We start from the raw sequence: 26,462 nt of genomic DNA on the forward strand, positions 1-26,462 counted from the left end.
TAAACAAATGAGCTGCAGAACCAAGGCATTATTTTACTCGCTCCAGCATAAATATTTCATAAATTACACGCAATTATTAACAACATCAACACTAGCAAATTAATTACTGTCAATTCATATTAATAAAACTGCATTTTGTCATAAATAAAGTTAGTTTACTGCGCCCCATCCGTCTCAGAGGTATTCACATTTGTCAATTGTCCTCTACTTCAGGCTAAAACAAAAGTAATCAAATAACTAATTATTGTACTAAACGCGGCGCGCTTACCCATCAATGAAAACTCCCATTACTGCAGCCCTCGGGAGCACATTCAAACCCGCGATGACTCCCGCCTGGAGGACCGGCCAAGCCCGGCCTCTTCAGATCTGTGCTGATTCCCGGCCATGGGGACCGTCCGGCCCCGCCTTCCTACCCGCTCCTGGGGCCACGTCCTGGGCACCCTGACCACGCCACAAGGGGGTCAAGGGTCGCTGTGTGAGCTCAGTCCCGGCCCCTCTGGGCCTGCCCAGTCCTGGCTCGGGCCAGCTGGGCTCTCTCTCCCCCCGCTTTCACACTTGGAGATCTGAAAGTCCGTCGCCTTCAGGAACTCGCCAGAGCCGTAATTCAGGCTCCCGATGACCGCCCGAGTGGGCCAACCAAGGGCAGCGGGTCTGGAGGCCCGAGCACCGGCCTAGGGCCTTATACCCCCCAGCAATGCCAGGGAGTGGCCCGAGCACAGGGCGGGGAGCAGCCCCCGGCAGGCCAGGGCCAGACAACGGCGCTGAGGGTGACTCGAGGCGCCACCTCGAGCTCGAGTCCCTCCGACACCTTGTCTGTGCGTGGACGGAAGACAGAGGCCGCAGGGCAGGGAGGACTTCGGGGGCCAAGCCTGGTGCCTCCCCGGAGATGCCCCGGGATGTCCCGAACTCCTCGGGCAGCGACAAACTGCTGGAGCTCGGGCTGGGCCGTGCCAGAGGCAGCCCTGGGGGCCCGGGCCACGCTGGCCAGAGCACAGGAGCCCCGAGCCCGACCCCGGGCTCAGCTGTCGGCTCGAAAGACGAATCCAGACGGCCAGAGTCCCCAGAGACGGAAGGGCACCCCAGGCCCCGGAGACCCCCACAGCTGGCCCGGGGCGGGTGAGGACTCCGGGGAGCAGGGGGACGCACGTGGGGGCAGCCTTGGCGGAGAACACGGGTGGAGGCCCCCCGAGCTGAAACTGAAGCTGCCCCGTTTCCCCCTGGAGAGACAAAGGGCCCTCCGCGCCCCCCCCACGTGGGGCCCCCGACGTCCCACGCCCGAGAAAGTGGGACGCACAGTAGGGCAGCAGCCAGCCACGGTGACAGTGCCGGGCTCTGAGAGCCTTCCCAGGGCCACGCAGGGTGCCACGGGGCCACGCTGGCTATGGGGACGGAAGGGCCCAACAGCAGCGTCTCTCCTCCCCTCGGGGCGTGGCTGGGTCACACCTGGCGGTGCTCAGGAGTCGCTGCTGGCGTGGTGTAGGGGCCCCTATGGGGGTGCCCAGAGGTGGGGCCTGGGGGCGCCCCAGGCCGGGCAAGCACTTCCACCCCTCGACCAATCTCTCTAGGGAGGGGAAAAATCTCAACAACAAAAAGTTTTAATTTATACATTTTTTTTTTCCCTGAGAGGTAAATTCTTTTCTAAAATGTGTGCAGGGAAGTTGTACAGCGAGTAGGGTGTCTACACTGCACGCAGCCAACCCAGGTCTACTCCCTGGCACCCCAGAGGGTGCCCAGAGCACAGAGCCAGCAGTAAGCCCTGGGCACCGCCAGGGATGGCCCCAATATCCTTTGAAAGAAGAATGTTTTTTATTTTATTCATTTATTTTTTTGCTTTTTGGGTCACACCCGATGATGCACAGGGGTCACTCCTGGCTCTGCACTCAGGAATCACCCTTGGCGGTGCTCAGTGGACCATATGGGATGCTGGGAATCGAACCCGGGTCGGCTGCGTGCAAGGCAAACGCCCTACCCGCTGTGCTATCGCTCCAGCCCCAGAAGAATTTTTTTTTTATTTTAATTTAAAAGCAAAAATTGTACAGGTTGTATAGATACACCGAACTCCTCACAAACAGGCCTCAAGGCACAGACCCTGCCCGGCCGTGCCCGTCTCCTGGCTGCCCGCTGCCCGCCGTGCCCGTCTCCTGGCTGATCCCTGCCCGCCGTGCCACTCTCCGACGGCTATTACAGTCCAGGGCAAATGCACGACTCCAAGCAACAAGCTCAGTTCTCAGGGCCAGAGTGATAGCACAGCGGGGAGGGCGTTTGCCTTGCACGCGGCCGACCCGGGTTCGATTCCCAGCATCCCATAGAGTCCCCCGAGCACTGCCAGGAGTGATTCCTGAGTGCGGAGCCAGGAGGAACCCTTGAGCATCACTGGGTGTGACCCAAAAGGCAAAAGAAAAAAAAAGAAAAGAAAAAGCTTGGCCTTCTCACTCCCAGAGGCAGAAGCCCACCACAGACCCCCACACCCCGCCCCCGGCAGCAGATTCCCCACCCCCATCTTCCCCGTCCGACCAGCGCCAGCCCCTCTCCCGTCCCTGGGACACAGGCCGTGCTGGGCCCGGGCCGGGCCTCACCAGCACCGTCTCCCGTCACCTCCTCCCGCCTGCAAAGGCTCTGGCCCCCGGCCAGGCTGCGCTCGAGGCTTCAGGGGCGACCGAGCGCTCAGGGGCCCTGGCCCAGCGGCCGTGGCCTCGCCAGGCGCCCGGGCAGCAGGAGCCGAGCACGACCAACCCGGCCGGGGCGTCCGGCTGCAGGGCAGGGTGGGCTGGGGCCGGAGTGGGCTCAGGAGGCGCCGGCGGCCACCGCAGCGAGCCCTCAGGCCTTCCCTGGGCGCCGACCCCCCCGCCGGGCCCAGGGCACAACACCCCTTGGGGTGCAGAGTCTGTGGCCGCCCAAGGCCACGGGCAGGTCTGGGCCGGACTTGGGAGCCGGTCAGCGGCCCGCACACTGCAGGGGGTGAGAGTGAGGAGGGAGAGCGTGACGGGGGGCTGCAGCCAGGGGCTCAGGAAAGGGGGCTCCTGCGGCACTAGCTGGGGGCAGTGGGGCTGCGGGCCAGACTCTGATGTCACTCCACCCTGGTCCCAGCCTGGCACGAGAGGCCACCTGGGAGGGGGTGTCCCGGCCAGGCGGGCAGAGAGGGCCAGCAGCCGCCGCCAAAGGGGCCATCAGGGGGCCAGGCCGGGGGCAGCGGAGTCCCCGAGGCCCCGGGACTGGGGAGGCACGGACAGCGGGAAGGACAGTGGCGTCTGGCCACACACTGGCCCAGCCCCCTCCCGTCCCCCGGGGCCGGAATCTGACCATGTCCGGCCCAGAGCAATGTGTGCGGGGGAGCCCTCGGGAGGGAGCTTGATGGGTGACTCTGGAGGAACGAGACGCCACTGGCACAGACCTCAGCTCCCTCAAGAATCAGCCTTAGGGCTGGAGTGATAGCACAGCGGGGAGGGCATTTGCCTTGCACGCGGCTGACCCGGGTTTGAATCCCAGCATCCCATATGGTCCCCTGAGCACCGCCAGGGGTGGTTCCTGAGTGCAGAGCTAGGAGTAACCTCGTGCATTGCCGGGTGTGACCCAAAAAGAAAAAAAAAGAAATAGAATCAGCCTTCAAGGGCCGGGAATACTGCCCCCTAGCCAGCAGCCGGCCTCACGGGCTGGGGAGAAGGCGGCTGGGATGGAGAAGGAGTCACTGAGTCAGTGATGGTTGGAGGGATGCTCGGGACGGGAGGTGTGTGCTGAGAGTAGATAAAGGACCAAATGTGACGGCCTCTCAGTGTCTATATTGCAAACCATAGTGCCCAAAAGGAGAGAGTCTGGGGGAAATTGTCTGCTGTGGAGGCAGGGGGAGGGTGGGAACGGGGGGAATACTGGGGATATTGGTGGTGGGGAATGTGCACTGGTGGAGGGATGGGTGTTCGATCACTGTATGACTGAAACTCAGACATGAAAGCTTGTAACCGTATCTCATGGTGACTCAATTTAAAAAAAAAAATCAAGGGCTGGAGCGATAGCACAGCAGGTAGGGTGTTTGCCTTGCACGCGGCCGACCCGGGTTCAAATCCCAGCATCCCATACGGTCCCCCGAGCACCGCCAAGGGTGATTCCTGAGTGCATGAGCCAGGAGTGACCCCTATGCATTGCTGGATGTGACCCAAAAAGAAAGAAAAAAGAAAATCAGTGTCTTAACCAAACGCCCCTGGGTGCCAGAGACAGAAGGGTCCGGCACTTGCTTTGCCAGAAATCGACCTCCCGGGGAGACCCTGGGCCCCAGAGAGAGGAGGGCTCCTGAGCACTGCCAGGTGTGACCCCCCAAAAACAAAGCCTCTGCAAAGTCCCTGGGGACCCTGATCAACATCTCCACCCCCAACAGGGACCCTCGGCCCCCAGCACTATCTCCCACCCAGGGGCGGGTTTCACGAGGAAGCAGAACCCAGCCTCTCGCCGTCCGGACCAGGAGGCCGAGCCGGGGAGAGACAAAGCGGGGAAGGGCCTGGCCCCGCCGCCCGGGACAGTGCCCACCACGGCCCCACAGCCCCGGGGCCCTCCACCCGCCCCTGCACTCTGAGGCCGCTGGGAGAGGCCACGGTCAGGGCCCCTGGGACACTGTGGCCCTGGGGGAGCCCCTGGGGGTGTCGTGCCTCGCCCGGGCCGGGCGGGCGCAGAGGCCGGGCGAGGCCGGTCGAGAGCCGAGTCCAGTCGGAGGGTCTCTGCTTGCGGCCTTCATTCCGCTGGGTGCTTCCCGGTTCCTCCGTCCTCTCCAGAGGCCAGGCCCAAAGAACCAGCCGCAGACACAGACGTGCAGGCCCGGCCCCGCTCACCGGGCAGTTCTGGAGGGAGGGTGAGCCCGGGGCCCCGGGACGCACCCTCGGGGCCTCGGTCCCCAATTAATCAGGCTCGCCTCACATTTTCTCTCGCCCCAATGTGCTTTCTCGCCGCAGGAAGCGTGGTCGGCGGCTGTTAACTGGGAATTTGGTGCCTTTTACCAGCCGGTATCGCCACCTCCACGGGATTCAAATCTCGCTGCTTTGCATCTAATTGAAGGACTGCACACAAAAAAGGTAATTTTGACATCCAAAGCAAGAGTGAGGGAGAGCAGAGGGAAGAGGGAGCATATTACTTAACTTTGTGCTGATAATTACCCAACACAAAGACGCTGACAAGAACATTCCACGCTGGCGCTCGGCCAGAAAAAATTAAACCTATGTTGCTGCTTCAATCCATCTAATACTAGGAATTGGCAGGAAAAAAAATCCATTCTATGAATAATAGCCTCTATAGTCCCTGAGGAACGGCAGTACATGAATTAATAGGAAGGAATAAAGAGAGAGAAAGAAAGAAAGAGAAAAAGAAAGAAAGAAAGAAAGAAAGAAAGAAAGAAAGAAAGAAAGAAAGAAAGAAAGAAAGAAAGAAAGAAAGAAAGAAAGGAAGGAAGGAAGGAAGGAAGAGAAGGAAGAAAGAAGGAGAGAAAGCAGAAAAAGAATAGAATCTTGGGGTTTTTTCTAAAATGGTGCTAATGCGCCGCTGAAACTTAATTTTATAATTTACTGGCAGTCAAGATGGCAGGAAGTACAATAATTTGCTATATTCTGCACAACAAACCCTGCTTTTCCTGGGAAGGGGTAATTATCCCCATGGAAAAAAAGAAAAAAGAAAAAAATACGCCATCTCATATTAGGCTAAAGTCTCATCAAGAAGAGAAAAAGTGCCTCATTACACGTAATTACCAGGGAATTAGAAACATCATTTAACTAAATGAGCGAATAATGCTCAGGATATTGAAGAAACTTGCCTGCGCTTCTGCAAAGCACTCTAAGTCCCATTACAAAAATTGCCCCTCTTTAATGGAATAATTTTAGGCCTTGTCTGCCTTGCTTTAAAAATAAAGAGGCTCCGAGAGGCAGAAAGAGGCTGGAACTGCCATAAACAACTGTTGAAAGGGACTGAGGAGAAGACGCCGGGCCTCGGGGTGACTCATGCGCCCCTCCGCCTCGCCGGGGAGGGGGACCCCGCAACTGCGGGCTCGGGGCTGCGCTGCCCCCGGGGGCTGGTCAGGAGTCACACAGGAAGTTTTCAGATTTGGGGACATAAAGGCAGTCACAGGGGCGGATGCTCTTTTAAAAAATGTCGAAAGCAGAATCAGACCATTTTTGATATGCTATTTGTGAATGTTTGACCTACACAACTCAAGAATATAATAAAACTGTAATATTTTTTTAAAATAAATAAAAAAATAAAAATAAAAAATGCCGAGGGGGGCCTGGAGCGACAGCACAGCGGGGAGGGCGTTTGCCCTGCACGCGGCTGACCCGGGTTTGATCCCCGGCATCCTGAGCACCGCCAGGAGTCATTCCTGAGTGCAGAGCCAGGAGTAACCCCTAAGCATCGCTGGGTGTGACCCAAAATGCAAAATAAAAAAAAACAAATAACTGACGAGTGGCCGGACAGCAGAGCAGGGAGGGCACTTGCCTTGCACACGCAGACCCGGGTTCGATCCCAAATGTTCCCCTGAGTACCGCCAGGAGTGATCCCGGAGTACATGCTGGGCACAGCTAGATGTCCCACTTCTCAAAAGGTAACGGTAGCAATAATGGAATGGTGAGGTGCTGGGGAGGCCGTGGGCAGGCAGCAAGCCTACATGGACCCAGCAGGCCTGGCCCCTGAGCACCACCGGGGCGGCAGGAAACAAGACAAGAAGGTACTTAAAGGGGCTTCACGCGATCGTTATTCGAGTCACGCAAAAGCCTCCAGGTCTGACCTGAGTCCCACCCGCTCTTCAGACTTGCCAGTACAAGTCCCCCCATGACACACACCTCCCCGCACGGCCCCCCGGCCCCGGAGCCGGAAGAGGAAACGTGTCTGGGTCCAAGCAGCCTCACCTGAGCTGCCTTTGGGGCACGCGGACCTGGCGGCTCCTTAGCCAGGGCCAGGAGAGCCCAGAGGAGCCGGCAGCGCTCCCCGAGGGCCCCCGGGCCCCACCGGGGAGCTGTCCCTGACTCAGGCCAGGCCCGTCCCCAGCACGGGCGGGTCTGGCCGTTGTCACCCACACGTGCCCACCCCCATCTCGGCAGCCGGAGCCGGAGGCTGCCCACTGGGCGTCCCTGAGCGCTGTGGCCCTCCCGTGGGAACCCGGCGCCCGTCCCCGGAGAGCTGCCCTCGGTGCGGGGTGGGAGAGCAAAGCCCGGCTCCTGTGTCCCCCTAAACGGCATCCGGCACGGGGGGGGGGGGGTGCAGTGGCTTCTGGCTAGGGAGCTGCCCACCAAGCAGCCCCGGGGTGGGGCCGTCAGGACACAGACCTACCTACAAGGGCCTGGGGGTCCCACCTGTGCCTGAGGCGTCAGGGATTTCCCCGGTGTCAGCGTCCCTGTCAGAATTCAAGCTTGGGGCCAGAGGCAGGACAGCAGGGAAGGCCCTTGCCGTAAGCTCAGCCGCCCCCGGCCCATCCCCGCACCACAGCCCCCGAGCCCCTCCAGGGGGGACCCCGAGTGCAGAGCCGTGAGGGACCCCCGAGTGCAGAGCCGGGAGGGACCCCCGAGTGCAGAGCCGGGACGGACCCCCGAGTGCAGAGCCAGGAGGGACCCCGAGTGCAGAGCCGGGAGCGACCCCCGAGTGCAGAGCCGGGGGAAGCCCTGAGCACTGCCAGGTGGCACCCACCCACCCCCGATACAAACCTCACAGACCAAAGAGCTGCACAGGGGGGAGGCACCTGCCGCTTCCACGGCCAGACCAGCCCCGTCTGCAGCTCTGCACACGGCCCCAGCAGCCCCCCCACCCCACGAGAAAGATGCGTGGTGAGAGAGGATACACACGTGTAGCCGACTTAGGCCCTGGCTCCTCGGGCCGGAACAGAGTGGACAAAGGCGCAGGGGCCAGGGCACAGCGGGAAAGCTGCCCTCACCGCAGCCCACGCGGATTCCGAGGATCTCCGAGCCCGCAGGAGCGAGACCTGAGTGCGGAGCCAGGAGGAAGCCTGAGCACTGTGGGGGGCGGCCCAAAACAAACCAGAGGGAGGGGGTGGGGGGTAGAGAGAGAGGGGCTACGGAGGGAGAGAGGGAGGGCGGGAGGGAAGGAGGGAGAGAGGGGGAGGGACACAGGGGGAGGGAGGGGGAGAGAGGGGGAGAGAGGGGGAGAGAGGGGAGAAGGGGGGAGGGAGAGGGAGAGAAAGGAGAGAGGTGGGAGGGAGGGAGGGAGGGAGGGAGGGGGAGAGAGGGAGGGAAGGAGGGAGGGAGGGAGGGAGGGAGGGGGAGAGAGGGGAGGGACGGAGGGAGGGAGGGAGGGAGGGGGAAGGGAGGGGGAAGGAGAGGCCCAGAAGACAGCCTGGACCCCCAGGGCTCGCTGGCGCCCCGACGTCCACTCCATGTCCCCATGGTCTCGGCCCTCCGTGACACGCTCCTGCCCTGTCTCAACTTACCTCCTCACGTGTGGGCCCGAAGCGGCCGAGCCAGCCCCGTGCCACACCCCTGCTGGACACTGGGCGCCTCTTCGGGGAGGCTGGACATGTCCATCAGAATGACAGGATACATCGCTCACGGTACGCATCTCTGCGTTGTAATTAGGAGTAAAAAATGTAACCTCAAACAGACGCTAAATAATTCAAACGGCTGAGGACCTGATTAAAGCCACAACTGAAATAGGGCGAAAGGGAACCCAAGGTCCTCAGAGGGCCCCTCACAAGGACCCACTGGGGCGTTTAAAAAAACACTCTGGGGGCTGGAGCGATAGCACAGTGGGGAGGGCATTTGCTTTGCACACGGCCAACCCAGGTTCGATCCCCAGCATCCCATAGGGTCCCCGAAGCACCACCAGGAGTCATTCCTGAGTGCAGAGCCAGGAGTAACCCCTGAGCATCGCCGGGTGAGACCCAAAACCCCACCTCAAAACCAAAGTGGCGGGGCTTGGCTGCTGGTGACAGGACTGTAAGCCAGTGTGGAGACGCAGGCGGGGCGTGAGGGTGGGGAATGAGGGAGGGAGGAGGGGGGGAGGGGCCCCCCACCCCCGTGCCGGTGCTGACCTCTGTGTTCCTGAAACACAATCATGAATAACTGTAGTTCACGGTGAGTTAAGTTAGAAAAACAATTGTGATAATTTTTTTTTTAATTCTGTTCAATATTCAAAGTGACAGGGTTTGGGAACGTGTGCCCGGCCACCAGGGCCCCCGGAAGCAGCCGTGCCCAGAGACCAGGAGCCCCAAAGGCCTCCCACAGCCGAATGTGACCCCCGAAAAACAAGCAAAGTCACCCTTTACTCTAAATGCTATTTACCTCAGGTCTATGAGATTGTTGTTTTGTTTTGTTTTTAAAGAAACTTCTCCTGAGATTTCAATCACTGCCACTGTCATCCCGTTGCTCATCCATTTACTCGAGTGGGCACCAGTAATGCCTCCATCGTGAGACTCGTTGTTACTGTTTCTGGCATATCGGATACGCCACGGGGAGCTCGCCAGGCTCCAGATTTCGATAGTGGCCAAAATGAAGCTTTGCCTCGAGAGCCCTATTTCTAGTTCACGCTGGTGTTTCCCAGGGCATCTGCAGAAGGTCGTTCTCAGCGTACTTCCTCAGGCTGCTCCCCATCCCCAGCTCAGAGGGGTGGGCGAGCCCCACTTCATTCTTTCAGCCAAAAGACGTTTCTCCGTCACGTGCCCCAACGCAGCATCCCTGACGCTCCTCCTGGCAGTGCTCAGAGCTCGGCCGACCACAGACCCTGCCTGACGCTCCACAGCGGGCGCCCTCGGGACCGAGAAACACCAGAGCATCACGGGCTCTCTCTGCTCAGCAGACGCCAAGGAATAACATTTCTTGGGGCTAGAGCAGGTAGGGCGTTTGCCTTGCACGCGGCCGACCCGGGTTCGATTCCTCCATCCCTCTCGGAGAGCCCGGCAAGCTACCGAGAGTATCCCGCCCGCACGGCGAGTCTGGCAAGCTCCCCGTGGCGTATTCGATATGCCAAACACAGTACCAAGTCTCACGACGGAGACGTTACTGGTGCCCGTTTGAGCAAATCGATGAACAACGGGACGCCAGTGCAACAGTGGACTCAGGTCAGGGCCTTCCAATGATGGCAGGCCGGGCCGGTACAGGCGTATCCGCAGACTCCCACTGCTGGTCCAAGACAGCGTGCGCCGGGTGTCCCTTGTAAAGGAAGCTGCTTGGAAGAGCTCATCCCCGAGTAAGAGGCGGGCTACGCCAAGGCCACCGCGGGAAGCCGAGGGCAGCAGGGCAGGGGCCCACGGTCGGCTGCCGGGTCCGGGAGTCCTACCGAGAGGTTCGCCTGTTTCCCAGCTGGAGAGGGCCTGTAGGGTGAGCGGCTTCCGCCCTCCAAGGACCCCAGCAAGTCACAGGAGCGTCTGCCCCTGGGGGGGAGCGGCTGGTGCCAGAGCAAGGCTGGGGTGCCGGGCACACACCCCGCGTACACCCTGGGGCTGCTGGGAGGGCCGGCTCCTCGCAGGGAGTAACTTACAGGGGGTTTTATTTGGGTTTTTTGGGGGGGAGAGGTTTTGGTTCGGGGACCCCCCCAGAGCTGGGGGCCGTGTCCTGCTAAGGCCCGGAGCCTTTCACAGGCACAGCCAGCCTGCGCCTGATGAGCTATCGCCCTCTCCCCACTCTCTCCCGCCCTCTAGCCACCTTCTCCCCGCTCTACAGTTTTTTTAAAAACCTAAATATGGGGGCTGGAGTGATAACACAGCGGGTAGGGCGTTTGCCTTGCATGCGGCCGACCCAGGTTCAATTCCCAGCTCCCATATGGTCCCCTGAGCACCACCAGGGGTGATTCCTGAGTGCAGAGCCAGGAGTAACCCCCATGCATTGCTGGGTGTGACCCAAAAAGCAAAAAAAATAAAAACCTCAATATGAAAACCACACGGGCGTGAATGCATAAACGGACACCACAGAACGGAAAATGGGAATGGGGTAAGCAGGAATGAATGAGGTTTTACAGGTTTCATTTCAGGCCAGAGTCACCGAGGAAACGTGGCAGGTCTGATGTGACAGCGACTCCCAGCACTCACCCGCAGAGTGGCACTCCTGACCCGGATCCTGCCTCCAAAGCTTCAGCCGACTGGTAAACTGAGGGACGAGACACCCACGGGGGCCTGAGATGCGGTCAGGTACTAAGGCACCTACTCTGCCTATTTGCTCTGTGGCCCGCTTTCTGCTTTGTTTTGGTTCTGGGCCCACCCCCAGCAACGCTCAGGGGCTACTCCTGGTCTGCACTTCGGAACCACTCCCGGCAGGGTGTGGGTGAGCTGAGGGGATGCTGGGGACCGAACCCAGGTCGGCCTCATGCGAGGCAAATACCCTCCCTGCTCTACTAACACTGGGCCCCGAATCTGCATGTCTGAAACTGTGATTCCTGGCACTGCTTTAAAAAAAAAAAATACTAAGAATCTGAGCACATTAATGTATAAATAATTACTCAAGGAAAGTGGGTCAGGGATGCTTGAAAGGACTGTGTTGCACGCAGGAGTCCACGCCTTGGCCCCGGCTGCGGTGGCTCCCCGAGTAACAGCCCGCCAGTAAGAGAACAACAAATCGAATGTTCCTCACCTGAGTCTGGAGGTGCTTCCTTCACTGACGTCAGACACCTTAGTGACCATTCAGGGTGGGCGGGGAGGAATGCTCGGCGGTGCTCAGGGAGCACTCCTGACTCCTGGCCTCCTGGACCAGACAGGGTGCTGGGGATCGAACCCCAGGTTGGCCTGGGCAAGGCAAGTGACCCGCACACTGTACCCTCTCTCCAGCCCTTCATAAGGATGTCATGTACTGGGGCCGGAGCGAGAGCACAGCAGGTAGGGCGTTTGCCTTGCACATGGCCGACCCGGGTTCGATTGATTCCCAGCATCCCATATGGTCCCCTGAGCACCGCCAGGGGTAATTCCTGAGTGCAGAGCCAGGAGGAAACCCTGAGAATTGCTGGGTGTGACCCAATAATAAAAAGTACTCGTTCTAACTCCAGGAAGGATGTAATTTTTGGTCTGGGGGGTTGTATAGCTAGAAAACTAGATCAGAGACTAACGTGACCAGGGACAAAGTCCAGCAGAGTCAGGACTCAAACCCAAGTTCAGAGGCTGAGGCCCAAGCATCGCGCCGCCTCTCGGGGGTCCCAGACGCAGAACTGGCCGGAGAGTTCTGGAACAGGCCACGCGCTCCACCCTGCTATGCCCAGGGCCCGTACTGTCACGGCACCACGTGACCGGTCCCGAGCGCTTAGATTCAGGACCAACCACGGAACCTGGCCGTCACGAAGCAGACGTGAGGCCCAAAGGTCAGTCGAGAGCCAGCGAGGGACACTCTGGCCCCGGCTGGTACCACAGCCCTCGCCCCACTGTCCGTGCCCCGCCTGCTGGGACCGGAGCGCAAAGGCCCTGGCCCCACTCATCACCGGGACCCGCAGCCGACCATCGTACGGGGCCAAGACAGGCCGGGAGGGAGTTTTCCTCCCGAGCTCCGTGCGCGAGGCCGGGGACTCCCGTGCCTGACCGTGTTCAGAACACTGCGCCCCCTTGCCGGGCCCCGGCCTGTCGGGAGCCTGAGCCACGGGGAATGTGGCCACGCCAGCTGCCCCGCTCACAGCGAGGGGCACCGAGCGAGGCGTGGAAGGCAGCCAGCCCGCTGCCAGCCCTCTGCGGCAAGTGCCCCTGCGACACCTGGTGCGACGGTGAAGCCCGGGTCACCCAGCTCCCGGGGACAGGCCTCTGAGCAGCGACAGCCGGTCTCCTGCCCACACGCTGCGGGGCCTCCGGGAGCAGCAGAACCTGTTCCTTCAAGGTAAGCCCGAAGGGCCCCCCCAACGCCACTGCAGGCCACACCCCCCAAGCAAACCCCCCAAACAAAACCCCCACTGGTTTACCCGGGCCCTTTCAGCTGGCCTGGTTAACTGCTACCACAGGGAAACGTGCGCAGAAAGCTCTGAGGGACGGGCACGAGCCAAAGCGGGATCTCCCGGCCGGTGCTAGCTACAGCTTTCTACACTGAACTTATTAAATGCTTCTTAATGAATCGACCAAGTTAAAAATCCTGTGTCAGACCTGGAGCGACAGGACAGCTCAGGTGAAGGTGCTCTCCTGCGTGTGGCCAACCTGGGTTCGAACCTTCATCCGCCAGGTGGTTCCCGAGCTCCACCGGGAATGATCTCTGAACGCAGAGTGAGGAGCAAGCCCCGAGCATCGCCACGTGTGACACGAAAAGCGATTTGAAATTTTTTCGGTTTTTATTTTTTAAGTCCTACATCCCGTGCACTGAACACTGGATAACTCTATTCCCAAATTGTGCTGAAAATTATTTTGAAAACGAGACCATCTCTTATTACGCAGCATTAGCCAAGTGGCCAGTGTTCAAACACAGAGGAAAGAGGGAGTGACTGCCCCTGACAGGAGTGCTCCCGTGCCGAGAGGGAGAGTAGGGGAGAGTAGCCCCCCGCCCCCCACTGCAGGACAGACTTCATCCACGCTGGGAGGAAGAGCACAGGCACTCGTGAGCTGGAGCGAGGAAGGAGCCAGAAATATGGAACCAGGAACAGGACCTTGCACAAGACTCCGAAGAAAACTGAAGCGCAAATCAGAGAAGGGACGCACTGAGCAGACGGACCCCAGCCTCGCCGGGCGCCTCTGCGTGGTGACGAGGCACCCGTGTTTTCCCAGGAAGGGGGACAGCTCCGTGCCAGAGAGGGTTCCTGAAGTCAGAGTCTGGGGGAGTCTGGGCGCACGCAAGTGAACAGTTGTTTCCGTATTGCCAGGAGTCAGGCCGACAGGCTGCCGTGTGCAGACACCGGACACTGGCCGCCTGGCAACATCCTTTCACTGCAAGGATTCATGCCAAAGTGCTCAGCTCAGGAGACCCCGACTTCAACCGTCAGTGCTGGGGGAGAGGGCACACTGGTGCCTGGTCCTGGACAGCAGGGACCAGGACCTGCTAGCAGCAGGACGCTGGTGCACAGGGCATTGGCACCGGGAGGGCGGCCGTGAGGACACGTCCACCCAGGGCCCGCACTGCCCCGCCCCTCCTCCCTGGCCACCTCAGGCCTCTGGCAGCACACCTGAGGGACAGAAGGGTCGCGGGAGTACGGCCCACGGCACGCCAGGATGTCTGAGCCACGTGCAGCCAGGTTGGCGGGTTCCTCCCTGGCCAGCTCAGAGACAGGAGAGGGAGAGGCCGGGGGAGAGGAGGGAGAGGGTAGGGGAGAGGGGGGAGAGGAACAGTGGTGCCACACGCACAGATGCGCAGTTCCTAGGGCCTTGGCCAGGCGGCACCGCCCGTCTACTCGGAGGCCCAATGTGTTCCTCTCACACGGGCCGACGCCCCAGAGACGGGCCCGGAGGGCGGACAGCGGGGAGGGCGCTGGGTCTGCGCTTGGCCCATCGAGGCTCATCCCCGCCATCCCATTCGCTCCCAGGAAACCCCCAGGAGTGATTCCCAAGTGCGGAGCCAGGAGGAAATTCGAGTATCGCTGGGTGTGGCCCAAAACCCAAATTAAAGATCAACAAGACTGGCGGCGGCTGCTCCCAGGCCGGCAGAGGGGAGCCGTGAAGGCAGTGGGGCCTGGGCAGCAGACGGCCGGACAGTCCAGGGATTAGGCCGGGCCGGTACCTGGTCCCAGGAGCGGCACCCGGCACAGCCTGGAGGCCCCGAGCAGCTCTGCACTCTCGGCTCACACTGAGCCACTGGCCAGCTGGTCAAGAACTGCCAGGCGGGGGCCCGGTCTCCTGAGCACTGCCTGGGGGCCCTCCCCCCAAAAGAAAATAAACAGAAGAGTCACACGTTAAAATATAAGAAATAACACAAGAATTCTGCAGGACAGAAACGACGGAGACGCCAAGGTACGTGTCTGGGTCAGAGCCAACGCGGGTGCGGCACTGAGGAGGCGAGTGTGGAGCGGGGCTGGAGGACCCCCTCAAGGCAATGCCACGGAGAGACTCACGCCCCCAAACCATAACCCCCAAACCTGACACCCTGCCCCTCACCCAAGGGCAAGAGGCCAGCAGAGGCCAACCTGGGTTTTTGTTGTTAGTTTTCTGGGGGGCCGGGAGTTTCCACACCTGGCTCTGCACTCGGGAATCACGCCTGGTGGGGCTCAGGGGACCAGACGGTGCCAGCAATTGAACCCATGTCAGCTGCATACAAAGCCAGCGCCTTACGGCGGGGCTGTCTCTCAAGTTCCCAAGGCCAGCCTGGGTTTGACCCTTGGCACCCCATACGGTCCCCCTAACACCACCAGGAGTGATCCCTGAGCACTGCCAGGTGTGGCCCAAGACAGAAAGAACGAACCCCACCCAACACTGTTTGGTCACCTTGGTATGGATTCTCCTTTCACTAAGTGACCTTTTAAACACATCGCTTGACCTTGACCTGGCGAGGGGTGTTGACAGGAAGCACAGGGTGGCCCAGCGCGAGCGTGCAGAGCGGAGCGGAGCTCCCCGCAGCCGCACTCCGCCTGGGCACCAGGCTGCCTGGGCCTGGCCTGGGACGCCGCAGGGCTCGAGGCACTGCCAGCCCAGCAGCGGGCACAGGGAAATGGCCGCTGTCCAGCAATTCCCTTTACCCAGGCCTCGAGGAGACGCCATCGCCCAAGGCAGTGTAGCCCTGAAGGCACGATGTCACCCCACCAGGCCCTGCACAGGGGGGTCCTGCTCTGCAGAGCCCTTCTGTGAAGTCAACTGCAGTAACTAGCACAGTTAAAAACACCCAACAGTTAAGGATTCGGAATCTCGGATTTATTGGACAGCACAGCAGTAACAGGGCAGGGCCAGAACAGGTCACTCTCACAGCAAAAACTCAAGTCACCCCTAAACAGCAGCTGGGCTGGCGGGGGCACTCCCAGACTCACACCACACGAGGACAGAGGCGCCTTGGCCCACACACACATGCGTGTATACACCCACATGCACTCACACACACACACAGTGTTCAGAAGACAAAAAAAAAAAAAAAAACAACAGAGAAATCCACACATTCAACGACAAGGCCACAATGCGGACACACACCCCTCAGGGAGACACACGCATGTGTAGGAAGCAAAACAAAGCTTTCCACAGAGAAACCACTTTCACGAGATGATTAGGTGGACCTGCAATGAAGAAAATACATTTCAAAAGATGGGTTCAGACTGACACTGTTTCCACTGAAGTATTTAAAAAACTCACAACCTTTCTCTGCATCGAAACAATTTTTTTTTTTAAAGCCTATTTTTCAAATGAACGAAATTAATTTCATCAAGGTCCAAGCCTATTCAGAGACACACGCTCGTCATTACTATCTGGGACTACCAAGAACAGGCCAAGCTAAGTTCGTGCTCTGCTCCAGGGCATTACGGAGAAATGAATCTCATTCTCACTATTATAATTTTTTTTCTTTCTAGCCTTAATCACCAGCGGCTGGGCAACTACAATGGGCAAGAGAACTACATAAATGTCAGAGAAATATGTAAACCTCGTTAATGTTTCCAAAAATTCATTTAGAGATAGAAACAGGTCCAAATAGATGCCTGTCTAAATGTACTGCAATTACGTTACAATTATTTTTCCAAATACACAGATATGCTCTGTCTTTTCTCAGCTCATTACTGACTCAAACAATTTGCCCTTCTGGGATCAATTGTTTGCTAATAAATAATTGTTTACAGTCTCAAAATGATGTTAGGAGGTTTTCTTATTAGTTTTCCTTCTGCACCCTAATAAGATTGAAAACTAGCTGATTCCCAAGAGTCTAACCTTAACCTCGCTTTGTTTAACAGCCCAGGAAATGATGAACCATCTGCTTCTGAAAATAATGGACGGCCAAGAGGAAATATTGTTTAATTGTAGATTAACCTCCTCATGAGGCAGTCTGAAGCATCTTTAGAATTAGCAACTATAACCAGCAAGAGAAACAAATGGTTCAAGAGCCTTTTCCTCTACCATTTCAAGTCCACAGAGAATGCAAGGGGATTTGTATTACCCATATTTATTTACAAACATTTATTTCCACAATGGAAACAAAATCAAGGTCAAAGCTGAGTCTCAAAAGTGCAGTTACTGCCCTCCAATATTGTTTGCCCAAACACCTTTAACGCAGCAAACCATCAAACCATCTCATGCATTTAAGAAAGAATTTATTAAAAAAAAAAAATTCAATAAAAACCTCTTTTCCATTATTTTCAGGTTCTTATAATATTAAAATTAGTATTTGTCCCTGGTTTCTTTGTTAATAGTAATAAATCCACCATTGGGGAGTACGAATTGTTTTATTATCATCAACATGGCACTTAAGTAAATGAAATCTTGTCAAGTACATGGTGACCTACAAGTTCAAAAGAAAAAAAGAACAGCATGAGATCAAAATGGCCGGCCAGGACAGGAGACACAAAGTGAGCGATTAAATGCAAACACAGCCCTTTATCCGACAGGCTCCACATGCTACAGTGGAGCCTAGAACAGTGCGCCTGCCCCCTGCAGCCCCCTCCCCGCGCGGGGCGTAGCCGAGCTAGCCTAGGGAAACAGCCTTCCTCTCTGCACAGGAATCCTGGAACAGCTTCCGCATCCGTGTTTCTCACGGACTGGGCAGACGGACTCACACACCTGGGGTCGGTCAGTCCAGGGTTTTTATACGTGCCCAAGAATTCGTTTTCCCTTAAGTCTGATGCAGGGAACTCAGTAGAGTTCTGCCCTTCCGATGCCAAAGAAAAAAAGAAAAAGTAAATGGTTCCTCTCTATCAACAGTTAAGACCAAGAGCCAAAGACATCTATGAAAATTTCCAAACTAAGGAAATTTGCTATTTCAGACACGGGCCTATTACTCTGGCTTTCCAGTAAGACCTGAAGGTCATTCGCTTTGTGTAAATACTAAAGAAACAACCTCCGTGGAGAGGAAAGAATTTTGGCAGTTCAAATTCTTACATATCTTAAATAGAATTTGCTAAAATAAATTATTCTTGAATTCTTCAACTTAATTTTAAAGGAATGAGCTAGTAATAACTCCAGAGGTTCAAATAATAGTGCCTATTCAAGAAGAATGAGAGTTTGACATTCTTCTCTACAAAACAACTAGGCACAATTTTATCCATCAGACGTCTATCAACCTACGGATATTGAAAGCTTGGGCGAACAAGATAAAATCAACTCCAACCCTACAGCCGGCTGCAATATCGAGCAGGCATCAACAATGCTATTCATGAATTTAGAAAAATTAATAAATCCTGGGTTGAATGCAAGAAAAGGCTCAAACACAGGTGAAGCATACTCACTTGGGCTTTGTTTCGGCATCTGTCACTTGGCGAATGAAGATACCATCTTCAGGATGTTCCGTGTCGTCCATTTCATACATATATGATGATGCGATGGCGAGCGTGGTCCCATCACTGCTGAAGGCCAGGGAGGCGATGCTGGTGGGGTACCGGTGGAACTGGCACAGCCGCTTCTTGTTAAAGGGGTCCCAGATATTTACAAATCCATCAGAACCACCTGCAGGTAATTTCCTAGGCGTTAACAAGGCTCTTAAAAGATACAGGAAGAACCATTACCTTAGTGGTTCACCTTTAAGGTCCTAAAAGCCACAATTTCTCCCAGGAATCAGCCCATCAGATTCCCCTCCAAAGCATCAAGCGCACTTTATAATAAAAAATTTCAAAAAAGCTCTTAATATAAATTTAGCATGAATTTAGTATTCAATGAGTAGCAAAATGTCATGGGGTAGAAGGTGCTTTTCTTCGGGGGGGGGGTGTTCTGAGCCACACAGAGCGTTGTTCCAGGACCACACAGTCAAACCTGAGCCCCCCTCACCTAAACCATGTGTTCCAGCCCCTGGAGTCATCCCCAATTACGTGGCCTTACTACTCTAGCAAGCATACGCCATACTTGACCTGTAGCGAATGTGTTGTGGATGTTGTGGAAGGAAATGGCATTGACTGGGTAGATCTGCTCGATGTTGTTCTCTTTCAGTCGGTGACACTTGAAGGCATACTTCTTCTTCTGCACCTCAGGGCTGGGGTCCAGGTACTCAACTGCCACTCGGCCCTCAATGGAGCTTAGCACGTAGCCCTGCCAGGGGGACCAGCGCAGACCAAAAATGATGAACCCAGTCTCCAAAGAGAAGGTCACTAACTCCCATACCCAACCACACAAAGAGATCATTTCAAAAATTAAAGAAACATTTTTTAAAAGTATTTAAACGGTAGTATATAGTTAATGATCACTTTGAAAGTTTAAGAATGCTAAAATCTGTTATGTAAGAAAATAATTAGACTATCACTAGTTCTCTTCATTGTGTGTCCACTACTTTGTCAAACCTAAACGTAAGTTTCAGATCTTCACTCACTATGGGGGTGCATAGCAAAAAGTCCTGACACCACCAGGTGTGGTCCCAAAAAACTTCAATTATTATTTTCTGTCCTGAAAGGAACCAGCTGTTCCACAGAAACATGCTTTCCTTGCTTTTATGCCTCCGCATCTCTAAGAACTGTTTACTTCAACTGGGGTATCAATAATAGGAACCAACTGAAAAGCAGCCTTCTACCTTCCCTATGCTCAGGACATCAAATTCAGATTTCCAGCAATGATAACTTAGACTTTTTCAGCAATAATAATGATTTATAATTTCAAATCCACGTTTGTTCTTGAAACGACACTCTAATGGTGAGCTAAGATAAATAGGAGGCCTATATTTTAATTGTTTTTGTTTGGGGCTACACCCAAGCAGTGCTCAGAACTTATTCCAAGCTGAATCAGGGATCACTCCCGATGGTGCTCAGGGTACATACGTGGTACCAGGGATCAAACCTTGCTTGCCAGGAAAGCCAAATGCGTGCCAGCAAGTCTTAACCACTGTACTATCTCTTTGGACCTATATTTTAAGTATTTTAAATTCTAAGATATGGATTCCCGAAAAGCTACCTGTGGAGGAAAAAAGTATTTTAAACACGGACTGTAAATATGTTTGTTTAAATATGTAGGGAGGGATGCTCTCCAGAGATATGTTCTGAGGAAAAGTTGTAGATAAACATAAAAATACTTAATATTAAAAACATGTAACTTATTCCAGTCAGGCACTGAAATCTGTTACGTTTACATAAATGTAATTCTTTATCTTCATTAGAAACATACAACTTCCTACCCAAAAAATCAGGGACTAGCTTTTGAAGGTAAAGAGTCAGGAGAAAAATATAAATACTTCTAGCCCTATACCGAGTTAAGGCCAATCAATCATAAAACTTCTAAATAAACCTGTTATTCGCAATGAATTTTCTTCCTGAAAAATTCTGGTAGCGGCTGACCGCACCACAATACCCTCACACTTTCTGTGTGCAAGGCCACCGCCCTGCCCACTGTACTACAGCTCCGGCCCCTGCCCTGACACTTTAAGAGGGAGAAGAAATTCACCAGTGAAATCATCTCGGTTAGCAATGACAATCACAGATGACCACCTCGTTCCTCAGTTTAGCGGGACCCTGCACTCAACCTCGGCAGCATTCTCGAAAGATCCAAGCTTAGGGATCACCGTGGGGAGAAACTGTTATTAGCGGGCCGAGGGCATGGTGGGTAAGGTGTCTGCCGTGATCAGGCAACCTGAGTTCCACCCCCAATACCACATCTGGTCCCCGGAACCCCGCCAGGAAGGAGCCCGAGCAGTCAGGTGTGGCCGTATAACAACTGGGAGAACTGAGTTAGTATTGGGGTTATGGAGAAGCCAAAACTAGAAACAGCAAACTCCATAATCTTTAATTTTCACATCTGAATTTAAATTCGCTGGTTTCTTAACTGTGATGACTTTATACCTGTAAAAGCAACAAGGAACCAGAAAAACCATATGCCACTGGCAAGTCGCCGCCCCGAACATCAAGATCTTCCCTAAAATTGGATTACCACTTCCCACGCCTTTTAACAGAAGGCTGCTGAAAATATGGACCAGCAGGGAACTCCCAATCATCACTCAAAAGGAAAACAGAAGAAACAAAGGTCTAAAAGCAGTGGCGAAATTAGTCGCTGGAATGGGCAGCAAGGGAACAAAGGGGGCGGGGGCGGGGGCGCAGCACCTGCTTGTTGGGGAAGGCCCGGATGCAGCGGGTCTGGTACTTCAGGCTGGACTCCCGGCGCTGCTGAACGTAGCCCATGTTGCGCAAGTCCCACACCAGCACGCGGCGGCCTGCGGTGCCCACGATCAGGCGGTCCCCCGACACGGAGAGGGTGTACACCTTCCAAAACAGGCCCAAAGTTAGCATCCACCTACCTACCTGAAAATGGCCCTTCGGGGAAAACCAGGGGCACCAGTCATAAAGCCCCGGGGGCCAGGCTCCCAAACTCAGGCGCCAAATTTTAACTCAATTACTCAAACCTTTATTTGTAACAAAACCCAAGACATCCTCAAACACTCTACAAGAGATTTCAATTGAGTAAAAACACTCTAGATAATTATTTTCATCACCAAGAGCAATTATTAAACAAATAATTTTAAAAAGACAATAAAGTCTTCAGCTCAAGACAACTTTCAGTGGGGTTCTGGCCTTTCACACAACAGTCACTTTCAGTTATTTTGCTTTTAGAAGAATTCACTGAACTCTAAGCATCCTGATTTATCCAGCTGTCACAATCAATAGGTCTTTGCACAAAGGTGATTATCCGCTTAGATGTTTTGGGTGATATATGAACTTAAAATTAGAAGACAAGGATATCGGTCTGGCATCTGACAAGGCAAATTCTTATACCCCGACCCTGATGTCACACCGAAACACTCAGACAAAAGTTATCTTGAGGGAAAATTTTAAAACTCTCTCTCTTTTCTGTAAGGCTGAAACAACTTCCACAAAAAATTTTATTTGTACTAAATCATAAAATTTCTAACAAGCACTTAAAATGTTCCCCCCCCAAACATGTTACTTGGAAATCTGAGAGTAAATTCATAAAAACACTGGCGAAGTCATTTCATTACTTTTAAACAGTTCTTTTAAAATTTAGACCACATATATATGTATATATACATATATGTAACTGATTATTTTCAATTAATAAGCAACTCGTAATATTTTAAAAACTAGAATCATTAAAGTTTTCTTGAAGACACATGTTAAGACATACGATTCTATAGATTCAATAATTAAACCAGAGTTAGCAACCACTATCATGCTGAAGTACAAACCACCAGTCAAAAAACAATACACTACCCCACCATCTCTGCAATATGATTAGAAAAGAATTGATTTGATAAAAGCACAATGAGAGGAAAAATGTAAGATTTAGTTTATTCAAAAGGTTGCTTGAAAAATGGCAATTTACCTAGACATACGAAGCACCAAACAGAAACTACAGAATTGAGAAAGAGATGGATTTCTCACAATACAATCAGATTGGGAATTTTTTCTTAAATCTTTACTATACAAGGGACACACAAGCTCCTCCCTGTGCTGTCCCCACCGATCGTAAATCAAGTGAAACCACTGTCATGCCTCTGACTAGGTATATACATTTATCAAAGAACGTATTAAAAAAAAAGTGACATAATGAACCTTGCTGAACCAATAAGCAGCTTGATTCAGTGTGGCTGTCCATTAAATGATATTCTGTCAGCGATTTATCACTGCCCTTAACATGCTACATACAACCATAAATCAAAACTAGAAACAATGCAATTATTTTATTCTGAACAAAGGTCTTGCCAGGAGTAGATTCGACTGTGATGTGACAAAAATAATAGCTCTTCGGATGCACTACAGTATATAATGACGGCCAACAGAAACTGAATAGCATATTTACACTGAGGGAACAGACCGACGTGAAGGATTCCTTTAAAGAGCTGCAACAATCCCTCTCTGAACCACCACCTGATCAAAGTCTAATCAACAGTGAGAATGCTCAATTATACTTTCGTTGTACACACCAAAAGGTTAGAATAACATCAAGTCTTCACACGGTTTAGGAAGCCTGGTTCGTGAGAGCTTTCAAACGACACCTGTCAATATGCAATCAAAGGAGCATGGCCACAGGACACAGGACACAGGACACCTTTCTCCCTTTGGCAGCTGACGACCAGCACCCCGGGGGCTATGCGAAGAGGAGCGAGGGTCCAGCCCCCTCTGGTCTGGGCACATCAATCCAGTCCCCGGTAAACGAGTCCCGAGAAGGCAGTGGTTGCTTCTCAGCTCTGGGGTTTAAGCATTAGCAACGCATGGGGGTGGGTTTGCTCTGGGTAGGACCTTCTGAGTACAACCACCGACAGGAAATAAAGCTGTCAAAGTTAATCTTCATTAGCATCAAAACATTTTAGTTTGGGCTTATAGGAAAACTCTTGTGTGTGCTGTTATGATGCTTCCTTGTGGTGCAGGAGTCACACCAGGCCTCACCCACACCCAAGGCCCGTGCTTCACCACTGAGCCGCAGCCCCCGTCAACTCTACCTTCTTAACACACGACATTCCCCACACACATCAGGTCAAATCACCCAGAATCATCACGCCACCCCGGGAGTATTAAAGCCTACCTTTTCAGGTTGAGAGAAGGTGCCGGCATTACAGGGAGTTCTGGGATCCCACAGTTTAACGGTCTGATCCCAACTCCCAGTGACCATCACGTTCACTTCCGGACAGTACTCAACACATCTGATGGGGGCGTCGTGAGTTCCAACAAGGTTTTCTAGGGGAGAGGGGGGGAAACTGCTTTACTCCACTTCAGAGTCGGGTTAAGAAGAGGACACACTCATTCAGTATGAACAACTCTGCGTCCACCAGCTCTACGGAAGCGTCCGCATACACAACTGCAGGCTTCAGAGCAACCCACTGCTCTCAGCTCACCTCCCAGGGCCACTGGAGTCACTGGCGTGGCACCTGTCATGCAGACCTGCACTTCGGGTGACCTTTAAATCACTTAACTGAGAGCACAGGCTTATCCTCCTACCTGGTCTAGAGTCCTTAAAGGTCAAGAACACACTTAATTCTGGTTGCTTATCTCCAGCATGTTTCTGATGTGTATGTGGAAGGTGCCCAGGAAACACCTGCGGTATGAGTGGAGACCCCTGGTCTTGTGTCTGATCACATTAAGCCAATGTTTCTTAAAAAAAAATAAGATTATCTGAGAGTTCTATGGTTTCGTTTTGCTTTGCTTTTTGGGTCACACCCGGCGATGCACAGGGGTTATTTCTGGCTCTGCACTCAGGAATCACTCCTGGCAGTGCTCAGGGGACCATATGGGATGCTGGGAGTTGAACCCGGGTCGGCCACTTGTAAGGCAAACGCCCTACCTGCTGTGCTATTGTTCTAGCCCCAAGAGTTTTATGGTTTTCATGTGGGACAAGTGTCCAACACACAATTTCCTTCCTTTTAATTTCAAACCTGCACACTATCTCATTCATTCATGGAACAAATACTTAACTGTTTGTATACAAAAAGCACAACAGAGAATGCGTGTCCCCATCCTTAAACAGGAAACTTAGCTTAAGTGCCAACAATGACCCTACAAGAATAACCAGGTAATTACTTTCTGATCTCAAGCACTGAATACACTTGCTTCTCAGTGTTTTTTATTAAGAAATAAGACCTATAAGCAAACTTATTATGGAGAGTAAGTTACCAACAAACAAAAATCAAACATCTGTTGTTGTAAATTATGCAAAGCAATTTTCACGCAAATCCCTCTTCTGACTAGTATTGAGTTTGGGGGAGGTTTTTAAACAAAATATTGTGCCTAATTCCTACCCGTCCTAACACTGCCCAACTGTCCCCTCTAACCCATGCGTATATCCATGTCCCTAGAAAGCTCCATGCAGGCCCAGAGTATCACAGTTCCCATCTCTACTCTGCTCCAAAGTAACCATGCAACAACTCATGTCGTTTCCTATCTAAGACACGAAGCACACTGTGATAATCGCTAAGTCCAATAAGCAGTACTCATATGCTGTCTGGGCGGGACTTGCTATTTTACGGCAGGTTTTTGAATGTTCATCTTCCTTCCTTCTACTTCCTAAAAGAGTGAACTCGGAAGCATCACTCTTCTCAAAAGTCCTGACAAGCTCCCAGGCAAAAGGTCCAAGGGGCCAGGGTCACTTCCCCTAACCGTGCAGCGCGCCCGCACACACACCCCATAGCGTTCCCGGGCCCTTTCAACACGGCCCCAAACCCATGCCACTGTGCATCAAAGCAAAACTACATGGTAACTACATAGCTATAAAACTTAGAACTGTAAATGGGGGGGAACTATGCTTCCTACACCCATGCAGGTAACTCCTGCAACACAAGCCAGTGGATGGAAAAAAAAAAAAAACGTGCAAGAACCGTGGCCAGGTTACCTTGGTCCGTGTTCAAATCGTGCATCTTCAGCTGATGATCCAGGCCGCCGCTCCATGCGTGCGTGGGGTCCTGGAAGGCAGGATGCCAAGGCATGCATGCAACACGGAGGGGCTCTGGCCAGCACCCCGCCCCCCGCGTGCCCGGGCCCCCGCCCCCCGCCCGGGCCGGCCCCGCACGTGCACGTACGTAGAAGGCGCAGTCGAGCACGGCGCCCGTGTGCTGGTACTTGAGCCGCAGCGAGTTGGCCGGGACGTCGTACAGGCGCACCGACGTGTCCCACGACGACACCAGCAGGAACTGCGACGTGTTGGGGCTGAACTTCACCGAGGAGATGCCGTCCTCGGGCGGCTGGTTCAGCTTGAACTCGTTGGAGCCCGTCATCTGCGGGCGGACGCGCGCTCAGGGCCCGCCGCGGGCCGCGCCTGCGCACTCGCTCGCGCCGCCGCCGCCGCCGCCGGCACCGACGGGCCCCCCGGCCGCCCCCCGCCCCGCCGCCGCCGCCGCCCCGGGAGCCCCCGAGCGGCCCGGCCCGGCCCGGCCCGGCCCGCCAGGCTCGCGCGCCCCCGCCCCGCGCGCCCCGCCCGGCCCGGCCCGGCCCGGCCCGCCGAGCGCGCCCCGCCCCGCCCCCGCCCCGCGCCTGCCGCCCCCCACCCCACGAGGCGCCGCGAAGGCGGCACAGGAGCGGACACGGGTGCCCGGAGGACGCCCCGGGGGACCCGCCGCGGGGCCGCGTCGCCGCGCCCGCTACCTCGGCCTCTCCTCGGGAGCCGCCCGGTCGCCCCTCGCCGCTCGCCGCCGCCCGCCGACTCTTCCCTCCGAGCACTCGCGGGCTAAGCGAAGGAGGCGGAGCGGAAGCCCCAGCGTCCGCCTGCCATTGGCTGATTTCAAACGCCAACGTCTCGCTCTGGCCCGCCGATTGGTCCGCTCGCAGGCCAGCGGCGGGCCATCCAGGCATTCAGTTCCGGAGCAAAGGTAAACCGCGACCTTTTATTTTTTTTTCCACCTCACGTGGTCTCTTGTTCCCGGAGGAGGCCCAGAACCGCGCGTGCGGGCCGCGCCCCTGGGAACTACGACTCCCAGGGTGCATCGCGCCCAGGCTGCGCTCCCGCCCTCTGCCGTCCGTGTGCCGCACGCTGGGAGTCGTAGTTTCGCTCGGCCCAGCGCGCGGCCCGTCCACTGGCTAGGAGGCGGGAAAAAGACGTTTTTTTAGTCCCACCCTGGCGTCCGCCTCCTCTC

General features: G+C 54.7%; 1 protein-coding gene across 2 annotated transcripts; it reads right to left on the bottom strand.

Moving 5' to 3' along the window:
* Window positions 1-15,682: 15,682 nt before the first annotated feature.
* On the bottom strand, window positions 15,683-26,081 carry BUB3 (BUB3 mitotic checkpoint protein). Of its 2 annotated transcripts, none has more exons than XM_055119466.1 (8): window positions 25,975-26,081; window positions 25,413-25,607; window positions 25,226-25,295; window positions 23,426-23,577; window positions 20,989-21,147; window positions 18,820-18,997; window positions 18,205-18,421; window positions 15,683-16,050 (listed from the first exon to the last, which is right to left on the bottom strand). In XM_055119466.1, exons 2-8 carry the CDS (start codon window positions 25,605-25,607, stop codon window positions 16,041-16,043), a joined length of 981 nt encoding a protein of 326 aa, XP_054975441.1. In that variant the 5' UTR covers window positions 25,975-26,081; the 3' UTR covers window positions 15,683-16,040. The 2 variants fall into 2 exon arrangements, with proteins under 2 accessions (XP_054975441.1, XP_054975440.1); XM_055119465.1 differs by having other exon boundaries at window positions 15,683-17,261.
* Window positions 26,082-26,462: the final 381 nt, after the last annotated feature.

This window comes from Sorex araneus, chromosome 11 (assembly GCF_027595985.1).
Source record: "Sorex araneus isolate mSorAra2 chromosome 11, mSorAra2.pri, whole genome shotgun sequence".
NCBI lineage: Eukaryota > Metazoa > Chordata > Mammalia > Eulipotyphla > Soricidae > Sorex > Sorex araneus.